We start from the raw sequence: 17,721 nt of genomic DNA on the forward strand, positions 1-17,721 counted from the left end.
GTTCCCCTCCAAGTCACACATCGTCCCACTTGGAAATATATTGCCGTTCCTTGTTGCTGGGTCAAAATCCTAGCACTCCCCAACATAACAGCACTTCACCACACGGACAGCAGCGGCTCACCACCCCCTTCTCAAGTGTAACTAGGGATAGGCAATAAATGCCGGCCTTGCCAGCGATGCACATATCCCGGGAATGCCAATTGGGGCATGCCAACATTGAGCCATGATTGGGATGGGGAAATGGGGCGGACCGGTCAGCTTTATTTGAAACCACTAGTTCGGTTCCTTTTAAGATGTCAATGATAGAGGAAGGGTTTTCGGTTGGAACTGTGGCTGTCCAGAGGGTCGACATGGTCCCGTTTTTATGGTTTGATGGCTGAGCCTGTGTGTTGTAAACTGCCTGTTATGGTGGGCAGTACTGTAGATAGAAGAGGTGCACCAGGAGCTGACGTACTTTCTCCTCCCACCCCCACCCCCCTCCTTTTCCTCAGGTTGCAGATAAATTGATCAGGACTTTTGCGGAGCAGATATTTTATACTGGGTTCATTCACGCTGACCCCCACCCTGGGAACGGTAAGTCTGAGCTGTGTGTGTGTGTGTGGCGGCAGCAATGGAGCACCAGGATACCCTTCTATTCCTTTATCCCTCGTGTGTTTATCTAGCTTCTCCTTAAATGTATCTATATCAGTCGCCTCAACTACTCCTTGTGGTAGCAAGTTCCACATTCTCACCACTCTCTGGGTAAAGAAGTTTCTCCTGAATTCCCTATTGGATTTATTAGTGACTATCTTATATTTAGCAGAGACTGGAGAGAGGAAGGCAGCTTCTAATCAGTATGACTGCCTTCATCAGCAGTTCCACAGTAAATAACACTTATTTTTATTATATGGCACCGTATCACATCTCAGTTACATCACAAAGTGCCTCACACGCACTCAATCACTTTGTAGTGCAATGGCTGCAGGATTGTAATGTGGAGATGCCGGTGATGGACTGGGGTTGACAATTGTAAACAATTTTACAACACCAAGTTATAGTCCAGCAATTTTATTTTAAATTCACAAGCTTTCGGAGATTTTCTCCTTCCTCAGGCAAATGTAGGCAGCTACTTTGCACACAGCATGATCTCTCAAACAGCAGTGAGAATCAATTTGGTTAGAGTTAAGAAACAATAGAGGTGCTATTACACTACTGGGTGTATTCTATAGGCCACCATTTAGTGGGAAGGATATAGAGGAGCAAATTTGCAGGGAAATTACGGAGAGGTGCAAAAGCCATAGAGTAGTGATAACTGGGGACTTCAACTATCCTAATATAGACTGGGATAGTAATAATATAAGGGGCAAAGAGGGGGAAGAATTTCTTAAGTGTTATGAGGAGAACTTTCTTGACCAGCACGTTTCCAGCTCAACGAGGAAGGAGGCATTGCTGGACTTGGTTCTGGGGAATGAGGCGGGCCAAGTGGAGCAAGTGTCAGTGGGACAACATATAGGGAACAGCGATCATAGTATCATAAGGTTTAGAATAGCTGTGGAGAAGGACATGGACCACTCTAAAGGAAAAATACTCAATTGGAGGAGGGCCAATTTCAGTGGGATGAGAACAGATCTGGCCCGGGTAAATTGGAATCAAAGATTGGTAGGCAGAACTGTAATTGAACAAAGGGTGGCCTTTAAAGTGGAGATGGTTTAGAGTAAACTAGCAGGGAATATAAAAACTGACTGTAAAAGCTTCTATAAATATGTCAAGAGAAAAAGATTAGAGAAGACAAATGTAGGTCCCTTACAGTCAGAAATGGGGGAAATTATAATGGGGAACAAAGAAATGGCAGAACAATTAAACACATACTTTGGTTCTGTCTTCACAAACGAGGACACAAATAACCTGCCAGAAATGTTAGGGAACCAAGGGTCTAGTGAGAGGGAGGAACTGAAGGAAACCAGTATTAGTAAAAAAAAATAGTACTAGGAAAATTAATGGGGCTGAAGGCTGACAAATCCCCAGGGCCTGATAATCTACATCCCAGAGTACTAAAGGAAGTGGCCCTGGAAATAGTGGATGCATTGGTGATCATCTTCCAAAATTCTATAGACTCTGGAACAGTTCCTACAGATTGGAGGGTGGCAAATGTAACCCCACTATTTATTAAAGGAGGGAGAGAAAAAACAGGGAATTACAGACCAGTTAGCCTAACATCAGTAGTGGGGAAAATGCTAGAGTCTGTTATAAAAGATGTGATAACACAACACTTGGAGGGCATTAACGGGATTGGACAAAGTCAGCATGGGTTTATGAAAGGGAAATCATGCTTAACAAATCTACTGGAGTTTTTTGAGGATGTAACTAGTAGAACTGATAGGGGAGAACCAGTGGATGTGGTGTACTTGGATTTTCAGAAGGCTTTTGATAAGGTCCCACACAAGAGGTTAGTGTGCAAAATTAAAGCACATGGGATTGGGGGGAATATACTGGCATGGATTTAGAATTGGTTGAAAGACAGGAAACAGAGATGGGTCTTTTTCCGGTGGCAGGCAGTGACTAGTGGGGTACCGCAGGGATCAGTGCTTGGGCCCCAGCTATTCACAATATATATTAATGATTTGGATGAGGGAACAGAATGTAACATTTCCAAGTTTGCAGACGACGGCACAAAGCTGGGGTGGAATGTGAGCTGTGAGGAGGATGCAAAGAGGCTCCAATGTGATTTAGACAAGTTGGGTGAGTGGGCAAGAACATGGCAGATGCAGTATAACGTGGATAAATGTGAGGTTATCCACTTTGGTTGTAAAAACAGAAAGGCAGATTATTATCTGAATGGTGATAGACTGGGAAAAGGGGAGGTGCAACGAGACCTGGGTGTCCTTGTACACCAGTCGCTGAAAGCGAGCATTCAGGTGCAGCAAGCAGTTAGGAAGGCGAATGGTATGTTGGCCTTCATTGCAAGAGGATTTGAGTAAAGGAGCAGGGATGTCTTACTGCAGTTATACAGGGCCTTGGTGAGACCACATCTGGAGTATTGTGTGCAGTTTTGGTCTCCTTATCTGTGGAAGGATGTCCTTGCCATGGAGGGAATGCAACGAAGGTTTACCAGACTAATTCCTAGGATGGCAGGACTGATGTATGAGGAGAGATTGGGTCGACTAGGCCTATATTCACTCGAGCTTAGAAGAATGAGAGGTGATCTCATCGAAACATATAAAATTCCAGCAGGACTGGACAGACTAGATGCAGGGAGGATGTTCCCAATGGCTGGGGAGTCTAGAACCAGGGGTCACAGTCTCAGGATATGGGGTATGCCATTTAGAACCGAGATGAGGAGAAATTTCTTCACTCAGAGGGTGGTGAACCTGTGGAGTTCTCTACCACAGAAGGCAGTGGAGGCCAAGTCATTAGATGTATTCAAGAAGGAGATGGATATATTTCTTAATGCTAAAGGGATCAAGGGATATGGGGAAAAAGCGGTAACGGGGTATTGAGTTAGACGATCAGCCATGATCATTTTGAATGGCGGAGCAGGCCCGAAGGGCTGAATGACCTACTCTTGCTCCTATTTTCTACGTTTCTATGTTCAGATACAGTCTAGGCACATTCTCACGAGGGAGAAAGGTAGGGCAACTAAAGCCGGTGCTCCCTGGATGACAAAAGAGATAGAGAGTAAGATGAAGCAGACAAAAGGGGCATGTGACACGTCAGGTTGATAATACAAGTGAGAACCAGGCTGAATATAGAAAGTTCAGAGGGGAAGTGAAAAAGAAAATAAGAGGGGCAAAGAGAGAGTATGAGAATAGACTGGCAGCAAACATAAAAGGGAATCCAAACGTCTTCTATAGGCATATAAATAGTAAATGGGTAGTAAGAGGAGGGGTGGGGCCGATAAGGGACCAAAAAGGAGATCTACTCATGGAGGCAGAGGGGATGGCTGAGGTACAAAATTAGTACTTTGCATTTGTCTTTACCAAGGAAGAAGATGCTGCCAGAGTCTCAGTAAAGGAATATGTAGTTGAGATACTGGATGGGCTAAAGATTAATAAAGAGGCGTTACTAGAAAAGCTAGCTGTACTTAAAGTAGATAAGTCACCTGGTCCGGATGGGATACACCCTAGGTTGCTGAGGGAAGTAAGGGTGGAAATTGTGGAAGTACAGGCCATAATCTTCCAAACATCCTTAGATACAGGAGTGATGCCAGAGGACTGGAGAATTGCAAATGTTACACCCTTGTTCAAAAAAGGCTGTAAGGATAAACCCAGCAACTATCGGCCAGTCAGTTTAACCCCAGTGGTGGGGAAACTTTTAGAAACGATAATCCGGGACAGAATTAATAGTCACTTGGACAAGTGTGGATTAATTAGGGAAAGCCAGCACAGATTTGTTAAAGGCAAATCGTGTTTAACCAAGATAGAGTTTTTTGATGAGGTAACACAGAGGGTAGATGAGGGCAATGCAGTTGATGTGGTGTATATGGACTTCCAAAAGGTGTTTGATAAAGTGCCACATATTGGGTTGTCATCAAGATTGAAGCCCACAGAATGGAGCAACATGGATACAGAATTGGGTAAGTAACAGGAAACAGAGAGTAGTGGCGAATGGTTGTTTTTCGGACTGAAGAGAGGTGTACAGTCAGTAGTAGGGGTCGGTGCTGGGATCACTGCTTTTCTTGATTTTTATTAATGACTTGGACTTGGGTGTACAGGGCTCAATTTCCAAATTTGCAGATGACATAAAACTTGGAAGTGTAGTGAACAGTGAGGAGGATAGTGATAGACTTCAAGAGGATATAGACAGGCTGGTGGCATGGACGGACATGTGGCAGATGAAATTTAACGCAGAAAAGTGCGAGGCAACACATTTCGGTAGGAAGAATGAAGAGAGGCAATATAAACTAAAGGGCACAACTCTAAAAGGGGTACAGGAACAGAGAGATCTGGGGGTATATGTACACAAATCATTGAAGGTGGCAGGGCAGGTTGAGACAGCAGTTAAAAAAGCATACAGGATCCTGGGCTTTATAATTAGAGGCATGAGAGTACAAAAGCAAGGAAGTTATGATGAACCTTTATAAAACACTGGTTCGGCCACAGCTGGAGTATTGTGTCCAATTCTGGGCAACGCACTTTAGGAAAGATGTGAAGGCCTTAGAGGGTATAGAAGAGATTTACTAGAAAAATTCCAGGGAGGAGGGACTTTAGTTACATAGATAGACTGGAGAAACTGGAATTGTTCTCCTTGGAACAGAGAAGGTTGAGAGGAGATTTGATCGAGATATTCAAAATCATGAAGGGTCTAGACAGAGTAGATAGAGAGAAACTGTTCCCATTGGCGGAAGGGTCAAGAACCAGAGGACATAGATTTAAGGTGATTGGCAAAAGAACCAAAGGTGACATGAGGAAAAACTTTTTTTTTACACAGCGAGTGGTTAGGATCTGGAATGCACTGCCCGAGGGGGTGGTGGAGGCAGATTCAATCATGGCCTTCAAAAGGGAACTGATTAGTACTTGAAAGGAAAAAATTTGCAGGGCTATGGGAAAAGGGTGGGGGAGTGGGACGAGCTGGATTGCTCTTGCAAAGAGCTGGCACGGACTCGATGGGCCAAAAGCTGTAACCCTTCTATGATTCTATTCTATGAAATGGTCAATTGATCTGTTTTTGGCGGTGCTGGTTGGGGGAGGATTGTTGGCCCAGGTCACCGGGGAGAGCTCCCCTGCTCTTTAAAAGCCTCCTGAGATATATTTAGCAATCACCTGTTCCAATCTCTCTCTTGTTTTTCTTCCCCCCCCCCCCCCTGCCCTGCCCCGTCCCGTCCTGTGCAATTCCTTTACTTTATGTTCTCACGAGTTAAATTTATATTTTATTTTGTTTTCTCTGTTGTTGTGCAGTGTTGGTTAGAAAAGGCCCTGATGGGAAAGCAGAACTGGTGCTCCTAGATCATGGACTGTATGAATGCCTGAGTGCAAAGTAAGTACTGTTTTTAAAAAATTAATTCTTGATATGTGGAAATCGCTGGCACAGCCGGCATTTATTGCCCATCTCCAGTTGCCCTTGAGAAGGTGGTGATGGGCCTTATTCTTCAACCACTGCAGTCTGTGAGGTGAAGGTGCTCTCACAGTGCTTTCAGGGAGGGACTTCATTCTTTGTAGCAGTTTTTAAAAATTATTCGTTCATGGGATGTCGGCGTCGCTGGCGAGGCCAACATTTATTGCCCATTCCTAATTGCCCTTGAGAAGGTGGTGGTGAGCCGCCTTCTTGAACAGCTGCAGTCTGTGTCGTGAAGGTTCTCTCACAGTGCTGTTAGGAAGGGAGTTCCAGGATTTTGACCCAGCGACGATGAAGGAATGGTCATATATTTCCAAGTCGGGATGGTGTGTGACTTGGAGGGGAACGTGCAGGTGGTGTTGTTCCCATGTACCTGCTGCTCTTGTCCTTCTAGGTGGTAGAGGTCGCGGGTTTGGGAGGTGCTGTTGAAGAAGCCTTGGCGAGTTGCTGCAGTGCATCCTGTGGATGGTACACACCGCAGCCACTGTGTGCCGGTGGTGAAGGGAGTGAATGTTTAGGATGGTGGATGGGGTGCCAATCAAGCGGGCTGCTTTGTCCTGGATGGTGTCGAGCTTGAGTGTTGTTGGAGCTGCACTCATCCAGGCAAGTGGAGAGTATTCCATCACACTCCTGACTTGTGCCTTGTAGATGGTGGAAAGGCTTTGGGGAGTCAGGAGGTGAGTCACTCGCCGCAGAATACCCAGCCTCTGACCTGCTCTTGTAGCCACAGTATTTATATGGCTGGTCCAGTTAAGTTTCTGGTCAATGGTGACCCCCAGGATGTTGATGGTGGGGGATTCGGCGATGGTAATGCCATTGAATGTCAAGGGGAGGTGGTTAGACTTTCTCTTGTTGGAGATGGTCATTGCCTGGCACTTGTCTGACGCGAATGTTACTTGCCACTTATCAGCCCAAGCCTGGATATTGTCCAGGTCTTGCTGCATGCGGGCTCCGAGTGCTTCGTTATTTGAGGGGTTGCGAATGGAACTGAACACTGCAATCATCAGCGAACATCTCCATTTCTGACCTCATGATGGAGGGAAGGTCATTGATGAAGCAGCTGAAGATGGTTGGGCCTAGGACACTGCCCTGAGGAACTCCTGCAGCAATGCTCTGGGGCTGAGATGATTGGCCTCCAACAACCACTACCATCTTCCTTTGTGCTAGGTATGACTCCAACCACTGGAGAGTTTTCCCCCTGATTCCCATTGACTTCAATTTTACTCGGGCTCCTTGGTGCCACACTCGGTCAAATGCTGCCTTGATGTCAAGGGCAGTCACTGTCACCTCACCTCTGGAATTCAGCTCTTTTGTCCATGTTTGGACCAAGGCTGTAATGAGGTCTGGAGCCGAGTGGTCCTGGCGGAACCCAAACTGCATCGGTGAGCAGGTTATTGGTGAGTAAGTGCCGCTTGATAGCACAGTCGACGACACCTTCCATCACTTTGCTGATGATTGAGAGTAGACTGATGGGGCGGTAATTGGCCGGATTGGATTTGTCCTGCTTTTTGTGGACAGGACATACCTGGGCAATTTTCCACATTGTCGGGTAGATGCCAGTGTTGTAGCTGTACTGGAACAGCGTGGCTATCGGCACTTCCGGCTGAAGATGGTTGCAAACGCTTCAGCCTTGTCTTTTGCACTCATGTGCTGGACTCCGCCATCATTGAGGATGGGGATGTTTACAGAGCCTCCTCCTCCCGTTAGTTGTTTAATTGTCCACCACCATGCAGGACTGCAGAGCTTTGATCTGATCCGTTGGTTGTGGAATTGCTTAGCTCTGTCTATAGCATGTTGCTTCCGCTGTTTAGCATGCATGTAGTCCTGAGTTGTAGCTTCACCAGGTTGGCATCTCATTTTTAGGTACGCCTGGTGCTGCTCCTGGCATGCTCTTATACACTCCTTATTGAACCAGGGTTGATCCTCTGGCTTGTTGGTAATGGTAGAGTGAGGAATATGCCGGGCCATGAGGTTACAGATTGTGCTGGAATACAATTCTGCTGCTGCTGATGGCCCACAGCGCCTCATGGATGCCCAGTTTTGAGCTGCTAGATCTGTTCTAAATCTATCCTATTTAGTACGGTGGTAGTGACACACAACACGTTGGATGGTGCCCTCAGTGCGAAGACGGGACTTCGTCTCCATGAGGACTGTGCGGTGGTCACTCCTACCAATACTGTCATGGACAGATGCATTTGTGACAGGTAGATTGGTGAGGACGAGGTCAAGTAAGTTTTTCCCTCGTGTTGGTTCGCTCACCACCTGCCACAGGCCCAGTCTAGCAGCTATGTCCTTCAGGACTTGGCCAGCTCTGTCAGTAGTGGTGCTACCGAGCCACTCTTGGTGATGGACATTGAAGTCCCCCACCCAGAGTACATTCTGTGTCCTTGCTACCCTCAGTGCTTCCTCCAAGTGTTGCTCAACATGGAGGAGGACTGATTCATCAGCTGAGGGAGGACGGTAGGTGGTAATCAGCAGGAGGTTTCCTTGCCCATGTTTGACCTGATGCCATGAGATTTCATGGGGTCCAGAGTCAATGTTGAGGACTCCCAGGGCCACTCCCTCCTGACTGTATATCACTGTACCGCCACTTCTGGTGGGTCTGTCCTGCCGGTGGGACAGGACATACCCAGGGATGGTGATGGAAGAGTCTGGGACGTTGGCTGAAAGGTATGATTCTGTGAGTATGGCTATGTCAGGATGTTGCTTGACTAGTCTGTGGGACAGCTCTCCCAATTTTGGCACAAGTCCCCAAATGTTAGTGAGGAGGACTGGGCTTGGTTTGCTTTTGTTGTGTCCGGTGCCGGGTGGTCCGTCCGGTTTTATTCTTATGACTTTTTTTTAGCGAGATTGTACAACTGAGTGGCTTGCTCGGCCATTTCAGAGGGCAATTAAGAATCAAACCACATTGCTGTGGGTCTGGAGTCACATATAGGCCAGACCGGGTCAGGACGGCAGGTTTCCTTCCCTAAAGGGCATTCGTGAACCAGATGGGTTTTTACGACAATCCGGTAGTTTGATGGCCACCATTACTGATACTGGTATTTTCAGCTGCTGTTTCCGGCTTCGACTTATTCCATGTGGTTTCCAACTTAAATTCCACCCTTCATGTTTCGGATCCACCCGTGATTACAGATATCTCCGTGAGATTCAGCGTTCCTCGAACCACTGCTCTCGCCACTTCCTGAGATCCACGCTCATGCCATGCACCACCACGTGCATGCTCTCGACCTCTCTCTCCAGCAGCACCGACTCACTATTTCAGAGTTGTCCTGGTCCGCAATTCCATTTCATCCTTTGCCTCATCCGGCGCTTTAACAAAAAAGTTTTTTGTCTTCCTTTCAGGTGTCAAGGACCGCAAGCTTCAACAGCTCTTAGATACCAACACCCTTCCTGATCCTTCTTACCCCTTCACTTTCCTCTGACCCCATCCCTCCCTCCAATCTCGCCCTTTGTTGTGTTTTCACTGTCCCCTCTCTGACCCTGAACGATCAGTCCTCAGCAAAGGCCCCAGCTCCATCCCCTTGCGTTCCCACCTCAATGAATTTCGAGCTCGACACGATGCTGAGCTCTTCTTCCGTCACCTTCGCTTCCGCGTCCACTTCTTTGGCCAGGAGTCCTCCCCCCACACAGCGGACCCTTTCTCCCGTCTTCAGAATTCTTATTACACCTGGACCCCTCCCTCTGGCCTCTTACCCTCTCTTGATCTTTAAATTGCGAATTGCCGGCGTGATATCGGCCGTCTCAATTTCTCTGCTCCCCTCACTCGCTCTAATCTCCCTCCCTCTGAACTCACAGCACTCCGTTCTCTCAGGTCCAACCCTGATATTGTCATTAAACCTGCTGACAAGGGCGGTGCTGTTGTTGTTTGGTGAACAGACCTCTGCCTTGCGGAGGCTGAACGCCAACTCTCCGACACCTCCTCCTACCTCCCCCTGGATCGTGACCCCACCGCCGAACATCAAATCATAGTTTCCCAGACCGTCACTGACCTCATCTCCTCTGGAGATCTTCCCTCTACGGCCTTTGAACTCATAGTCCCCCAACCCCCCACAGCCCACTTCTGCCTCCTTCCCAAGATCGACAAACAGGACTGCCCTGGGAGACCCATCGTTTCAGCCTGGTCTTGCCCCACAGAAATTAAAAGGAAATTGGGAAAGCAAAGAGAGGGCATGAAAAAATATTGGCAAGTAAAATCAAGGAAAACCCAACAATGTTTTATAAATACATTAAGAGCAAGAGTTTAACTAAGGAAAGAGTAGAGCCTATTAGAGACCAAAAAGTTGTGGGTATGGTTCTTAATGAATACTTTGCGTCTGTCTTCACAAAAGAGGGGGACGATACGGACATTGTAGTTACGGAGGAGGAGTGTGAAATATCAAATGGGATAAACATAGTGAGAGAGGAAGTATTAAGGGGATTAGCATTTTTGAAAGTAGATAAATCACCAGGCCCGAATTAAATGTATCCCAGGATGTTAAAAGAAGCAAGGGAGGAAATAGCGGAGGCTCTGACCATCATTTTCCAATCCTCACTGGATACAGGTGTGGTGCAGGAGGATTGGAGGACTGCTAACGTTGTACCATTGTTTAAAAAGGGAGCGAGGGATGGATCGAGTAATTACGGGCCAGTCAGTCTAACCTCGGTGGTGGGCAAATTATTGGAATCAATTCCGAGGGACAGGATAAACCGTCACTTAGAGAGGCACGGAGTAATCAAGGACAGTCAGCACGGATTTGTTAAGGGAAGGTCGTGTCTGATTAACTTGATTGAATTTTTTGAGGCGGTAACAAGGAGGGTCGATGAGGGTAGTGCGTTTGATGTAGTCTACATGGATTTTAGCAAGGCTTTTGACAAGGTCCCAAATGGCAGACTGGTCAAAAAAGTACAAGCCCATGGGATCCGAGGGAGAGTGGCAAATTGGATCCAAAACTGGCTCAGTGGCAGGAAGCAAAGGATAATGGTTGGCGGGTGTTTTTGTGACTGGAAGGCTGTTTCCAGTGGGGTCCCTTGCTTCTTGTGATATATATTAATGATTTGAATGTAAATGTAGGGGGCCTGATTAAGAAATTTGCAGATGATACAAAAATTGGCCGTATGGTTGATAGTGAGGAGGAAAGCTGCAGACTGCAGGAAGATATCAATGGACTGGTCAGGTGGGCAGAAAAGTGGCAAATGGAATTCAATCTAGAGAAGTGTGAGGTAATGCATGTGGGGAGCGCAAACAAGGCAAGGGAGTACTCAATAAATGGGAGGATACTGAGAGGTGTAGAGGAACAAAGGAACCTTGGAGTGCATCTACAGATCCCTGAAGGTAGTAGGACAGGTGGATGAGGTGGTTAAAAAGGCTTACGGGATACTTTCCTTTATTAGCCAAGGCATAGAATATAAGAGCAGGGAGGTTATGCTGGAACTGTATAAAACACTAGTCAGGCCACAGATTGAGTACTGTGTACAGTTCTGGTCACCACATTACAGGAAGGATGTAATTGTACTAGAGAGGGTGCAGAGGAGATTTACGAGGATGTTGCCAGGACTGAATTTTAGCAATGAGGAAAGATTGGATAGGCTGGAGTTGTTCTCTTTGGAACAGAGGAGGCTGAGGAGTGATTTAATTGAGGTGTACAAAATTATGAGGGGCCTAGATAGAGTGGATAGCGAGGACCTATTTCCCTTAGCGGAGAGGTCAATAACCGGGGTGGGCATAGATTTAAAGTGATTGGTAGAAGGATTAGAGTGGAGCTGAGGAAAAATCTTTTCACCCAGAGGGTGGTGGGGGTCTGGAACTCACTGCCTGAGAGGGTGGGAGAGGCAGAAACCCTCAACTCACTTAAAAAGTACCTGGATGAGCATCTGAAGTGCCGTAACCTACAGGGCTACGGACCAAGTGCTGGAAAGTGGGATTAGGCTGGGTGGCTCTTTCTCGGCCAGCATGGACACGAAGGATCGAATGGCCTCCTTCTGTACCGTAAATTTTCTGTGATTCTATGATTTGCTCCTATCGCGACCATTTTTTTTTCTCCCCTTGTCCAGTCTCTTCGGAACTCTTTCGACGCCCTCCGCCAATATAACAGTTTCCAGTTCCCCGGCCCTAACCGTCTCCTTTTCACCATGGACGTCCAGTCCCTCTACACCTCCATCCCCACCAGGACGGCCTGCGGGCCCTCCACTTCTTCCTTGAACGGAGGCCCAACCAGTCCCCATCCACCACCACCCTCCTCCGCCTGGCTCAACTTGTTCTTACCTTGAACAACTTCTCCTTTGATTCCACTCACTTCCTCCAAATAAAAGGTGTCACTACTGGAACCAGAGTGGGTCCGAGCTCTGCCTGCCTTTTTGTGGGATACGTGGAACATTCCTTGTTCCAGTCCTACTCAGGTCCCCTCCCTCACCTCTTTTTCCGGTATATTGATAACTCTATCGGTGCTGTTTCCTGCTCTCGCCCCAAACTGGAAAATTTTATCAACTTTGCTTCCAATTTCCACCCTTCCCTCACCTTCCATCTCCAACTCTTCCCTTCCCTTCCTCGACTTCTCTATCTCCATTCCTGGGGATAGGCTGTCAATCAATATCGATTATAAACCCGACTCCCGCAGTTTCCTTGTTTACATTTCCTCCCACCCTGTTTCCTGTAAGGACTCTATTCCCTTCTCCCAGTTTCTCCGTCTGTCGTATCTGTTCTGACGATGCCACCTTCCACACCAGTGCTTCTGATATGTCTTCCTTTTTCCTTAACCAAGGATTCCCCTCCTTTGTAGCTGGACAGGGCCCTCGACCATGTCCGTCCTGCACTTCTGCCCTCACCCCTTCCCTCCCCTCCCAGAACCGTGATAGGGTCCCCTTTGTCCTCACTTTTCACCCCACCAGCCTCCACATTCAACGTATCATCCTCAGCCATCTCTGCCATGTCAGGCACAATCCCACCACCAAACACATCTTCCCCTCCCGTCCCCTTTCAGCATTCCGAAGGGACCACTCCCTCCACGACACCCTGGTCCACCTTTCCATCTCCTCCCCACGGCACCTTCCTGTGCGAGCGCAGGAGATGCAACAGTTGACCTTTCACCTCCTCCCTTCCACCCGTCCTGGGCCCCAAACACTCCTTCAAGGTGAAACAGCGATTTACTTGTACTTCTTTCAATTTAGTTTTCGCTGCTCACAATACAGTCTCCTCTACATTGGGGAGACCAAACACAGATTGGGTGATCGCTTTACTGAACACCTCCATTCTGTCCACAAACATGACCCTGACCTGCCAGTCACTTGCCATTTTAATTCCCCGTCCCACTCCCACTCTGACCTCCCTGTCCTCGGCCTCTTACACTGTTCCAATGAAACTCAACGGAAGCTCGAGGAACAGCACCTCATCTTTTGATTAGGCACTTTACAGCCTTCTGGACTCAACACTGATTTCAATAACTTCAGATCATAACCACTGCTCCCATTTTTTCGGACAGCAGGTGCTGGTAATGTTTTTGATGTTCCATTTACAGCTCCTCTAGACCCATCTTTTGTTTCTTTACTTGTCCCATTCCCACCCTCCTTGCCTTGAACCATCATCCCTTTTATCATTTAATCACTCTTGCCCTCCACCCTATCACAGACCTTCCTTTTTGTTCTTTCCTCCCCTCCCTTTCCCCGGTTCTGTACTTGCTTAAAAACTTTAACTCTTAACATCATTCAGTTCTGACGAAAGGTCTTCGACCTGAAACGTTAACTCTGTTTCTTTCTCCAAAGATGCTGCCTGACTTGCTGAGCTTCTGCAGCGTTTTCTGTTTTTATCTCTGGACTATTAGTCCAGTTACTCGCTCCTTCAAGAATAAGTCAGCATTCGGAATGTGCCGTCATGACTTTTCCATCGAAAGCACCACCGCTCTTGAATGAATCTCGGTAGCATTCCGATGTGTTACTCTGTTGGAGTGTTGCTGCTTTTTGGAGGGGCCATAACTCCCAACCAGTGTCTTTCTCAAGCGGGCCTTCCGTTAGCTACCGGTACTCATTCCTGAGAGGTTGTAGCCTTTGATGTGAAAGAGAACTTGATTATTGCTGAGATGGTCTGGGTTCGTAAGTGGAGGTGAAAAAAATGCCTTTACATAGAAAGAAGAACTTGCATTTCTACAGCACCTTTCAAGACATCCCAAAGCACTTTGCAGCCAATTAATTACTTTTGAAGTGTAGTCACTGTTGTAATGTAGGAAACGCAGCAGCCTATTTGCGCACAGCGAGGCCCCAGACAATGACCAGATAATGTCTTTGTGATGTTGGTCGAAGGATAAATACTGGTCCAGCACACCTGGTGAACTCCCCTCCTCTTTTTCGAATAGTGGTATCGGATCTTTTACATCCACCTGAGAGGGCAGACAGTGCTTCACTTTAACTCTAGGGGAATCCAGGGATATGGGGATCGGGCGGGAAAGTGGAGTTGAGGTCGAAGATCAGCCATGATCTTATTGAATGGCGGAGCGGGCTCGAGGGGGGGTATGGCCTACTCCTGCTCCTATTTCTTATGTTCTTATGTAACACCTCATCCCAAAGACAGCTCCTCCGACAGGGCGGCGCTCCCTCAGTACCGGCCCTCCGACTGCGCGGCGCTCCCTCAGTACCGGCCCTCCGACTGCGCGGCGCTCCCTCAGTACCGGCCCTCCGACTGCGCGGCGCTCCCTCAGTACCGGCCCTCCGACAGCGCGGCGCTCCCTCAGTACCGGCCCTCCGACAGCGCGGCGCTCCCTCAGTACCGGCCCTCCGACAGCGCGGCGCTCCCTCAGTACCGGCCCTCCGACAGCGCGGCGCTCCCTCAGTACCGGCCCTCCGACAGCGCGGCGCTCCCTCAGTACCGGCCCTCCGACTGCGCGGCGCTCCCTCAGTACCGGCCCTCCGACTGCGCGGCGCTCCCTCAGTACCGGCCCTCCGACTGCGCGGCGCTCCCTCAGTACCGGCCCTCCGACTGCGCGGCGCTCCCTCAGTACCGGCCCTCCGACTGCGCGGCGCTCCCTCAGTACCGGCCCTCCGACTGCGCGGCGCTCCCTCAGTACCGGCCCTCCGACTGCGCGGCGCTCCCTCAGTACCGGCCCTCCGACTGCGCGGCGCTCCCTCAGTACCGGCCCTCCGACTGCGCGGCGCTCCCTCAGTACCGGCCCTCCGACTGCGCGGCGCTCCCTCAGTACCGGCCCTCCGACTGCGCGGCGCTCCCTCAGTACCGGCCCTCCGACTGCGCGGCGCTCCCTCAGTACCGGCCCTCCGACTGCGCGGCGCTCCCTCAGTACCGGCCCTCCGACTGCGCGGCGCTCCCTCAGTACCGGCCCTCCGACTGCGCGGCGCTCCCTCAGTACCGGCCCTCCGACTGCGCGGCGCTCCCTCAGTACCGGCCCTCCGACTGCGCGGCGCTCCCTCAGTACCGGCCCTCCGACTGCGCGGCGCTCCCTCAGTACCGGCCCTCCGACTGCGCGGCGCTCCCTCAGTACCGGCCCTCCGACTGCGCGGCGCTCCCTCAGTACCGGCCCTCCGACTGCGCGGCGCTCCCTCAGTACCGGCCCTCCGACTGCGCGGCGCTCCCTCAGTACCGGCCCTCCGACTGCGCGGCGCTCCCTCAGTACCGGCCCTCCGACTGCGCGGCGCTCCCTCAGTACCGGCCCTCCGACTGCGCGGCGCTCCCTCAGTACCGGCCCTCCGACTGCGCGGCGCTCCCTCAGTACCGGCCCTCCGACTGCGCGGCGCTCCCTCAGTGTGGAATTCTCTGCCACAAACCAAGCCTCGGTTTAAAAGCTGACAGGAATGAAGGGCTGAGAGAGTTCAGCAGATGCACAGTTTTGAGCACGAGGGAAAGAGCGAGTTCTGCAGGAGACAGGGCTGTGAGGTTTGATTTAAAAATGGTGAGGGTGCAGCAAAGAGGAGAAGAGTTTAGGACGGAAAGCCATGAGGCTGATTTCCCGAACTACAATGCTGGCTGCGTGCCAGAAGTCCCACCAACAGAAAATTTACTCTCCTCGTGTTTGGAGAGACAAGTTTAACATTGTGCTCGTCTTATCTTGGGAGTCTGCTAGGTCCTGGCCTTGCCCTCTCTGGGGTTGACTGAGTTATGCCTGTGTATATTTGTGTTTGAAAGTTACAAGTTATTTGTAAGCCAGAGACAGCCTTGGGGAGAAGGTTAACTGATTGGGTGGTTGCTGTTGCTAACGACACCGCCTCCCAAAGGAGCCAGCTCCAGGCGATTGTGGAAAGCCGGGCTTCAGGAGTCTGTATCCTGCTCGGTGGGACTGTTCGCTGCTCTCATTCCACACCCAGCGTATCTATGCACCCAGGATCTGCCCTCTGAAGGCCATTCAGAAATTCCCTGTCCCGACTGACGCACCCTTTTTCTCTCTCTGGCTGGCTGTCTCTCTCTGGCTGGCTGTCTCTCTCTGGCTGGCTGTCTCATAAGAACATAAGAAATATGTAGATGGTATGATGGTGGATAAGCAGTGGCAGACATTTAAAAAGATATTTTATGAATCTCAACAAGAATCTATCCCTGTGAGGAGGAAAGACTCCACAAAAAGGGTGAACCAACCATGGCTAGCTAAGGAAGTTAAGGATGCTATCAAGTTAAAAGAAAAGGCATACAACATGGCAAAGATTAGTGGTAAGCCCGAAGATTGGGAAAAATATAGAAACCAGCAAAGGATGACTTAAAAAAAAAAGGGAGAAAATAAATTATGCAAGTAAACTAGCAAGAAATATAAAAACTGACAGTAAAAGCTTCTACAAGTATATTAAAAGGAAGAGGGTAGCTAAGGTAAACATTGGTCCCTTAGAGGATGAGACTGGGGAAATAATAATGGAAAACAAGGAAATGGCAGAGGAATTGAACAGATATTTTGTATCTGTCTTCACAATAGAAGACACTAATAATATACCAATAATAGTAGAAAATCAAGGGGCAAAGGGGAGGGAGGAACTAAAAACATTCACTATCACTAGAGAAAAAGTACCAGGTAAACTAATGGGTCTAAAGGCTGACAAGTCCCCTGGACCTGATGGCTTGCATCCGAGGGTCTTAAAGGAAGTGGCCACAGAGATAGTGGATGCATTGGTTGTAATCTTCCAGAATTCACTGGATTCTGGAAAGGTCCCAGCGGATTGGAAAACCGCAAACGTAACACCCCTATTCAAGAAGGGAGTGAGACAGAAAGCAGTAATGGGGGGCGGGGGGGAGGGGGATGGTGAAGGTGTGCGTGGCAAACCCGCGTAAACAAAACTTACTGTTTCCGTGTGATCGCATCGTAATTGATGATGCCGTCAGGAGCTGCAATGCAAGGGACGGGGGGTGGGGAACGAGAGAGGGAGAGAGCAGGACGTCATCCGGCGCTGGAACAGAAGATCGGGGGAGATCGGGGTGGGGGTGAAGAGGGAGACATCGGGCATCGGAGCAGGGTGCAAAGATAGGTTGATTTTGTGTTTTAACTTCCTTCTGTGGTGTTTTGTTTAATTTATTTAGTTTCTTTTTCCCTGATCCGGCCCTTCATGCCTGGTGAAACCAGGTGTGAATCAGAAGCGGTGGGCAAGCTGCCCAGGTAATGTTTATCCTTATAATCGCGTAATGTCACAAGTAAAGTTGCCGTAAGTACCTCAGTGAGGTACATTTGGCTCTTTAACTGTCATCCCGCCGGCTTTAATTGTGTGCGTCTGTGGGGAACTCGAAAGTCGGCAGGTTGG

General features: G+C 49.1%; 1 protein-coding gene across 2 annotated transcripts in view; it reads left to right on the plus strand.

Moving 5' to 3' along the window:
- Window positions 1-17,721, plus strand: part of adck5 (aarF domain containing kinase 5) — a 93,767-nt gene that overhangs the window by 61,337 nt on the left and 14,709 nt on the right. For both annotated transcript variants that reach the window (XM_067968842.1, XM_067968851.1), the window contains 2 exons: window positions 492-573; window positions 5,874-5,952. In XM_067968842.1, coding sequence (XP_067824943.1) covers window positions 492-573; window positions 5,874-5,952 — 161 coding nt within the window. The remainder of the gene's footprint in view (window positions 1-491; window positions 574-5,873; window positions 5,953-17,721) is intronic.

Source organism: Heptranchias perlo, chromosome 2 (assembly GCF_035084215.1).
Source record: "Heptranchias perlo isolate sHepPer1 chromosome 2, sHepPer1.hap1, whole genome shotgun sequence".
NCBI lineage: Eukaryota > Metazoa > Chordata > Chondrichthyes > Hexanchiformes > Hexanchidae > Heptranchias > Heptranchias perlo.